Consider the following 8,910-nt stretch of genomic DNA (forward strand, 5'->3'; position numbering starts at 1 on the left):
TAGATCTATTCCAAATCTTTTGTCTAAACCCTAGAATATTTTTTTATATAAGTGGAATGGCAAACAAGCTGATAGTCCACCAGATGGTAAATGGTGACCGTCACCTATATGAATAGGACCACTGGCGAACGTAGTGCCACGGTAGGTCGGTACAGGTCTCTCGGCTCCATGCAAATATGAATACATATATTTAAATGTTATCAGATGAATTTTTATTTTTAATAATAATTACACATATTCTATCTACCGATTAATGGATTAAAGCAGTAGAACTGTTTCCAAATATTTATTGCAGTTTGATTATTTATTTTTTGTGTCGCTCTAGTCTCCCGAAAAGTGTTACCTACAAAAAAAAACGGCAGTCAAAGTTTGGTGATAAAAATGTAATAGTTTATTGTACACTAACACCAGTTGGCACTTTATGTGAGCGTTTTTTCAGCTTTTGTTGTCTGCGTTTGAGATGCCTCTGGATCCTTCCACTGCCTTCTTTCTTTAGCTCTTCATATTGTTGTACCAATGCTTCTACTCGCTTTTCAGCTGCAATAAACATATTTTTATGTAATATTTAAAATAAGTGGATAATCACTTTTTTGGATAGACTATTTAATATAGATTCTAATAACATTTCATGAATATTGAGTAGTCATTAAAAATTTCAATGACCAAAAATTAAAATTTTGCCATATTATTTAAATTATTGTATTATACTGTAATTTATTGAATCATATTCAAGGGTGTTGGCAGTGTAATACATTATTCTTTATACGCATGATAATAACGTTTGTATTGAGAATATGATTTTCTATATCAGTAATATTAATATCAGTCATAATAAAAAAACGTAATTAAGTATTTATACCATTTGGCTACTAAATAAAGAGTAACATTTTGAATCTAGATGGCACTGTCTGGGGGCATTGATTTGAAAAAAAAACTCATAATTTCGGAAGTGAACAAATTCTAAATGAAGAGAACTATACACTATCCTGTACTCATCCTTCTGCCTGTGTGGAGCAGATAATTTTAAATAGTATACTTACACTTATTCTTATAGACAGGTTGTCGGCCGTTCCTTAACTCATGTCCAATCTGAACTTTATCCTTTTTGGCTGTAATATTATCTTCCTTCTTGTTTTTCTTACTATCTTTATGCTGATCATTAAGCCTCTGCAGTAATCTGCGTAATTTTTGCTCCTGGTTTGGATCTGTAGTTTGTTTAAGTTCCTCTCTAATTTTCTTTATATCTTTAATTCGAATGTCAGATATGAAATTGTAGTTTTGTTTGAATTCTTTTTTATCAAACTCACCACAGAGTGGATCAAATCTGTGAAAAAGAAGTACAACAAGTTGTAATATGATTATGATATAAAAATTGGTACAGCCTAACACATGAGCTTCCTGTTGTTAATTATAACAATATATGGTTGCAAATCATGATATTAAGTTTGATCCACCTTCAATCTGAAATCACTCAGTTGCAAGTACAGATTATTGCTCCAATAATTATCAATATATAAGTAATGCTATATATATGAGTATCACTTGGTTGTGAGTTCCAATCCACTTCCAGGATTATATACAAGTGGTCATGAGTTTAAATCTCACTAAAACACATGAGAATAAAAATGTTCATTGTTTTGTGTCATATTATATTTCTGACATATTTTCCAATGAAGCAAACACCGATATAAAACCAAAAATCATTCTAGGAGACGGCAGTAGGCTGATTACACTGTTTGGGACAAACAATCATAATGTAATGTTGTTGTTGTTTAGAAGTAAATATTATGGTACAATTTCAGTGGCTTAAATATTTATATCTATCATACATAAACACCTAATACAAGACTAAACTGTATCCATCTTGTGAATGGCAAATTTTGTGACAACCCTTAAACCTCCCAAAGTTACACACATTTATAATATTTTAGTATATGGAATGACAAACAAACTGTTGGCCTACTTGGTGGCATCTGTCATATATATACATCATGTATGCAACAGAAATAAGGTCATCATGGCACCAGAAGAACTGCCTCTTCATGGATTGTCATTCCATACGACTAAGATATTACGCAATCATACCATGAACTCTCACTGGCCACAAACTGGTTTACAAAGAATCTATTTTACTGCTGGTTAAATTGGGTAAGACTGAGTATAGTAACATACCGAAAGGGGTTGTTAGTAACGGGGAATAGTATCCTCATTGCTAACAATTTACCATGTTCAGTCCATCTGGAAAATGTTGCGGCTAATTCATGCTGAATTCATCACAATGTACTAACTGGCCTAATTTCATGATCATCCTTCCTTTCCATTATTATCCATTGATAAATATAAAGTAGCATACCGAGGGTCACGCATTTCTCTCTTCTTAATTTTAGGTGCATCCAGAAACATAGGGACGGGTTTCTTCGAACTCATCTCCCTTGGTCTATTTTTATTCTCTCTCTTGAAATGTTTAAGTTCCTTATGATTACTTTCGTCATTTTTTCCAAACAGAGCTTCCTTATAAACTTTAGCGCCGATTTTCTCTTTCAACTTCTGCAGTTCTTCAAACGTAAGTGTAGATAATTCGGCTCTGATAGATGTCTAAGTATATAAAATCAAGGTAAGTGTTAATTTTTCTTAATTTGGATAATACAATATAAAAACAAATAAAAAAAACATGAAAATAGGTATAGGTACATCTGAGTACTAACTCTTTCATGGTCCCCTGTTTCATCTGGAGTCAAATTTTCATCACTATCTTCATTCCCGCTCATATTTTATTAATATATACAGCAATAATTTTAAAATGGATAACACATGGTAAACATAAACATTCAGGTAAAAAGAAAATTGGCACAGCACAACAGGAGAGCACAGACCAGGCCCTGTCGTCTTTGTATGGGGCGTAAAGAATACCTAAGGGGGGCAGACTTATGTTGCCATTATTAGAGATTTTATTATCCAGTTATGATATTATTTCAAAAGGCAACTTAGTAACATTTTAAGAATATCATAACGGTATAATTAATTATCATTTAGAAATTATACCAGAGCTTTTCTCCTAGTCCATCAAAAATAAAACAAATGTATATTAAGGGCGGTATACTGAAAAAATAGGCTAAAAATTATAACTAAATAATTTATGTAAAACACGTAAACCAATGAAAATTATAATTATAAAATATGATTAAACCAATAATCTTTCATTTTTGGAATTTCTATTATTATAATTACAGATTTATTTAATATCTATGAGATATACATAGAATGTAAAAAGTTACTACTTTTATATTCATTTTAGTTATTTTTTTGCTGACTGCTGGCAACTCAGAAAGTTTATGCCCGCCATCTTACGTCGTCATAATTTTTTGAATTTCTTTTTGAACTTTTCATCTTTTGTTTTATTACTGGATATTTCACCATCTTTTACAGTTCTACCCTTACGTTGAGTTGAGTCTTTATAGATTCCTCCGTAATTGTTAGATACATGTATTTAGTTTGTGTTTATCCTGGTAATAAACTATAATTCGTGACTTTCTTGTTATTTCGTTTAAATTATCAAGTTAGTTGTTGTAATTGGTTGGACCGTTGTTTTACAATGAAGGAGAACAAGAGGAAGTGCCTTAAGTGTGGTTCATCGCCTGCCGATAATCCTGAAACAGTATTATTTAGGTTTCCAAAACCTGGCTCTACAAATGTTACTCGGTAAGTGCCTTTTAAATGTTAATTAATAATTTTATTTATTTCTCCTCAAAAACATTAACATGCATATTTAAATGCTAATACTGTATTGTAATAAAATCTTATCTTAGATATTTATTGCCCACTAGTTCCCGCACCGGCATCGCATGGATATATATACATGTATTATATATAGAAGCCTTCCTTTTGAATGACTATCTATTGTTAAAAACTGCATTAAAATATAAGCGAACAGATAGAAGAAGCGACTTCCTATTGTAGAGATAATGTACCAAATAAATCAAAATATTATCAAGTTTCAAAAACAAATTAGGCCTAATGACTAAGACTAGAGTATACTAAGGTGCTATTGAATATTATTATTTGTAATAATATATTATGTTTGTTTAAATAATATGTTTTAATTGACTACCATGATTGTGAAGACATATTATTCTAAATTGATTCATATTTGTATTACAGTTGCGAATTATGGGCTAAATATTGCTGTCCAGATAAACAATGGTCTTCAGTCAGCTTCCAGTCAAAACTTTATTCAGAACATAGAATGCTATGTCATCGGCATTTTAAAGAATCTGCTTTTGTGGATTTTGCATCAAAGAAATTGAGACGTTTTGCTTCTCCAGATGTAGAGGTTGGTAAAACTATAAAACTTATTATTATTTGTTGCACAATTGTTAATTTGGATTTTCCTATGTTTATTTTTTAATTATAGAAATAGAACTAATCCTTATTCATATAAACTCAATACAAGCACTTCTGAATACTCATAGTTTTTATTCTACCACTCTTTTGGAATGCAGATTCATCACAAGAAGAATGAGAGAGAAACTTGCATGTTGCTCTTTTGAATAGATTTTTTTATATAAATAATCACACAATAACAAGTAAGGAATGCAATAATCAATATAGAAACTGCTATGTACTCATTCTTATATATTGCAATCGGGTAATATTGTCAGCACTATGAATATTAAGTTTTTCTTCAAAAACATTATTATCCTTAACAAACTTAAATTTTATAGTATATATATAATGGCCTATGGGTCTATTATAGACAATTATGGCATAATAGTCCGTGAACAGCTCTGTTATATGTATAGTATATATTATATAATTCCTAAAAAAATACTTGTATTTGTTTGCAGCTGGTGACCTTGCCATTTTTGTCAGTCAATATGGATACGAGAGCAGGTCCATCTGATATAACAAATACTTGCATGAGCAGAGAAATCTTTACTGAATCCTCAAATGTACCAGGACCTTCAAACATACAAGGACCATTAGTCTTACCTGGTACATCAAATGCCAGTACAGGTGGAGTTAGAAAAAATGAAGACAGAGCATATATGAAATGCAAACAATATATGAGAAAAATCTGCCAATTAAAAAAAAAAATAAAATGTATGAATAATAATAAATATTTACAAAAATTAAATTCTGATGAAGGAATTAGGAAACTGGCAAATAAAATAAGTCCCACGTTTTCATTGATGTTGCATGCGCAACTGAAAAATTTTAAAAAACATGCCAAGGGTCGCTGGTGGACTACTGAAGACAAAATTATAGCCCTCAGACTATATAAGAGGTCCCCGACCTGCTATAGACTATTAAGAAGAATGTTTTGTCTTCCTGCACCTACTACTTTAAAAGTTTTATTAAGTAAATGTTCAATGAATGTTGGCATAAACCAACAATTATTTGAAATTATTAACAAATACATTTCTAAACAAGAACCTGAAGTGAATGAGTTTGTTCTCATGTTTGATGAAATGTCAATAAAAAAGCATCTTTATTACTATGTTAAACATGATGAAATTGAAGGCTTTCAAGACCATGGGGTGCAAGGCAGATCCTCAGAACTAGCTACACATGCATTAGTATTCATGATTGCAGGCATTAGAAGAAAAATTAAACAACCAATTGCCTATTATTTATCTAGCTCCACAGTTAGTGCTGATAGATTAACAGTTTTAATAAAAGAGGTAAACCCAATATTTACTATTTTACTTTAGTTAACCACAATTTAATAAAAATTAGTGTTATATGATAATAATATAAAAATCGATAAATATTGAATTTTTTAAAATAAAAACTTGTGCAATTTTCATTTTTTCAATTTTAGTTGCATCTGCTGTAAAATCATCAGTCCACATTTTTATACTTTGCATTTTTTTATATGTAATGGACAAATGTATAAGACCTAAGAATTATTACCAACATGCAGAAATCAGTTCACTTAAAAAAATGTATTATATAGTATCTTTTGCATAGGTTTCTAAAATAGTAATGTTTTGTTTTCAGGTTATTGGACAATGTCAAGAACATAATATTAATATCTCTGCTACTGTGTGTGATATGGATGGCGTAAACAGAAAAGCCCTATCAATCTTGGGGGCTACTGCAAATTGCCCTTGTTTTAAATTAAATGACAAGGAAATTGTTGCACTATTTGATACCCCTCATTTAATTAAGTGCTTCAGAAATTTATTTTTGAAGTATGATATTAAATGTAACACAGATATAACATCCGATCAAGGAGAACAGGGAACAGGTATATGGCTTGACTATAATTTATTATATGTTAATTATTATGAATTAAATTTTCTAATTAACTTAAAACAATTTCAATTTCTATGTACATGCATGTTTAAGATTAATATACCAAGGTAGTTTATTTTAAACTGTTTTAATCATAATTTACTAATATTTTTTCAGGTATAGCAAAGTGGAGTCATATTGTCCAGTTTTATGAACTAGACAACTCTAATACTAATTTTGTGTTCGCGCCCTGTATTAAAAAAGAACACTTGAATCCAAATGCAAAACAAAAAATGCAAGTAAAATTGGCAGTACAAATTTTAAGTCATACAGTAGCGGCAGGAATGTATGCCAAAATATCTCAAGGTAATTTTGTTTAATTGTTGATACTTCTGTTTAATTTCTGAATTAAAAATTATCATTTAAAAATGGACTTAATATTGCCTGCGTCTGCACGAGTATATCCGCCTCACCTATTTGAGCTGCCATGCAACTTGTTTTGTAAGATGTCTTCACTTGGCACTGAAATTGCAGAATAAGAGGCATCTTAGTTTTCTGGAATGGAAAAGCATGAGTGCTATGATAGATGTCATATATACATGACAATTACCATTTACCATAAAGTAAACCGTTAGGTTAATTGACATTAGTTTTTTTTCTGCTTTGTCAAATTTACCCGATATAATAATAACAATAACCCCAGGAGAATTCACACAGAGCCATGTTGTTTGTTTTATGGGTACTAGACATACTCGTAGGTCATACTGATTTGTATTATGTTTGTGACAATCAAAAGCAAGGCGAAGTGCTAATCTACTAGACCACAGAGGCCTTCAAAAACACAATGCAAAATAATATATGAAAAAAATAACAAAATATTGTCTTTACTTGGTGTTGCTTCACCAAAGATAGTACTTTATTTTCCTTATTCTCTTTCATCTGGACAGAAAATAAACCTTGATTCTACTTTATACTATGTAAATGTCAAACATTAAATTGATATTTTTCTGTCACATATTATAGGATTGACTTCAGAAGCTGTCGTGACGGCTAACGTAATCGCAAAAATGGACAAGCTCTTCGATACATTAAATAGCGACACGGCAGATTTGCGGAGAGGAAAGCCTTTAGCAACAAATATGAAATGTTCTACGACACACATTACCTTCATTAATGAAATGAAATTATTTTTTAAAAACATATCATTTATTGGGTCTTCACGAAAACCACCTTCACAGGAAGGTTGGGTGTGGACTCTTAATGGAGTTGAAAGGTTATGGAATGTATTACGACAGAAACACAATACTATAAAAAGTTTGGCCACTAGAAGATTACAACAAGATCCACTTGAAAATTTATTTGGATGTATTAGAGGAAATTGTGGTAGTAATCACAATCCAACTAGTGGCCAATTTAAAGCAGGCTTAAAAACTGCTGTTTTAAGTAATCTTTCCCAGATGGGTGGAGGTAACTGTGAAATGGACCAAAACGAGACCATAATTAATAATTTTAAATCTTTTTTGAAGCCTTGTGTGCGAAACACTCAACAGATTGCCGACACTGCGGCTGATCCAATATCTTCTAACCAATCGGCGTTTAATGATATTGATGAAAACATTTTAGAAGAATGTAGTGGCGAAATACAAGCTTGCACTTATGTGTGTGGGTTTATTATTAAAAAATTCAAACATGAGTGCAATGCTTGTAAATTAATTTTTACCACCACAGAGCAGTCAATAATGCACACTTTTAATACATTTAAAGAATACAATGATTTAAAGCAAGTATTAAATTATGCAAATAAAAACTTTGTAATGTGTGTGGAAAACTGTGCAACGATAGTGAATACTTATTTAAAAATAAATGCACATAAAAAAGGATTAATGAAAAATATAATAACTGTAATAAAGGAAAAAATAAATTTTGATTTTTTAAATGAATGTATGGAGCACAAAAACACAAATTTAAATTATATTATCAAAAGTGTGATCCTAATAATAATTAAGAGATATTGTATAATAAGAAATAGATCTTTTTCGGAAGAAACGTCGATGAATGCTCTTAAGAAAAAAATAAATATTTTACAACATTTGTAAAAATTATATAATTCGACGTTTCTTCCGACAATATCTCTTAATTGTTATAATACACTTTTGATAATATAATTTAATTTGTGTAATTGTGCTCCTTACAATCATTTAAAAATCAAAATTTATTTGTTACCTATTACATAATGTCTCTGTACACCTGTTCACACTACTGATGTATTTTATGTTTAAATGAAAATCTAACAATAAATATACACTTTATTCTAATCGTGCTTTTTGTTATTCATATTACAGATATAAACTCAAGTCATAAACGGCTTGAATTTATATCTGTAATACAGTAGGCTCCTTTATTTTCTTATTGACGTTTGAGTTTTCCCGCTAGGCCATGATCTATGAATGTTGCCTGGGGGACACCGTGAGAGGTCAGCACTATCGTTAATTTTTATGCCATTTTTTTTGTATGGAGTTGACATTCTTTCCGTTAGGATATTGGTGTTCTGTGGCACAGACGACTTAACTTATATAGACAAACAAGTTTAGAAAATCACATACATAATTTGGCTTTTTCATATAATTATTCTAGCAACACTGATTGTGCGTAAAGATTGGATGAGAACGGAAT

At 30.6% G+C, this 8,910-nt stretch overlaps 2 protein-coding genes across 2 annotated transcripts; one reads left to right on the plus strand and one right to left on the minus strand.

Annotated features, from left to right (window-relative positions):
- Nucleotides 1-368: 368 nt before the first annotated feature.
- On the minus strand, nt 369-2,867 carry LOC131851719 (ribosomal RNA processing protein 36 homolog). The gene is made up of 4 exons (XM_059202255.1): nt 2,706-2,867; nt 2,354-2,595; nt 1,041-1,324; nt 369-537 (listed from the first exon to the last, which is right to left on the minus strand). Exons 1-4 carry the CDS (start codon nt 2,766-2,768, stop codon nt 392-394), a joined length of 735 nt encoding a protein of 244 aa, XP_059058238.1. The 5' UTR covers nt 2,769-2,867; the 3' UTR covers nt 369-391.
- Nucleotides 2,868-2,885: 18 nt separating this feature from the next.
- On the plus strand, nt 2,886-8,585 carry LOC131851736 (uncharacterized). The gene is made up of 7 exons (XM_059202280.1): nt 2,886-3,699; nt 4,159-4,330; nt 4,845-5,681; nt 6,001-6,250; nt 6,415-6,603; nt 7,261-7,895; nt 8,580-8,585. The coding sequence occupies exons 1-7, from the start codon at nt 3,593-3,595 to the stop codon at nt 8,583-8,585; spliced, it is 2,196 nt and encodes a 731-aa protein (XP_059058263.1). The 5' UTR covers nt 2,886-3,592.
- Nucleotides 8,586-8,910: the final 325 nt, after the last annotated feature.

Source organism: Achroia grisella, unplaced genomic scaffold (genome assembly GCF_030625045.1).
Source record: "Achroia grisella isolate CSIRO2021 unplaced genomic scaffold, CSIRO_AGI_Agris_v1 utg807, whole genome shotgun sequence".
Taxonomy (NCBI): domain Eukaryota; kingdom Metazoa; phylum Arthropoda; class Insecta; order Lepidoptera; family Pyralidae; genus Achroia; species Achroia grisella.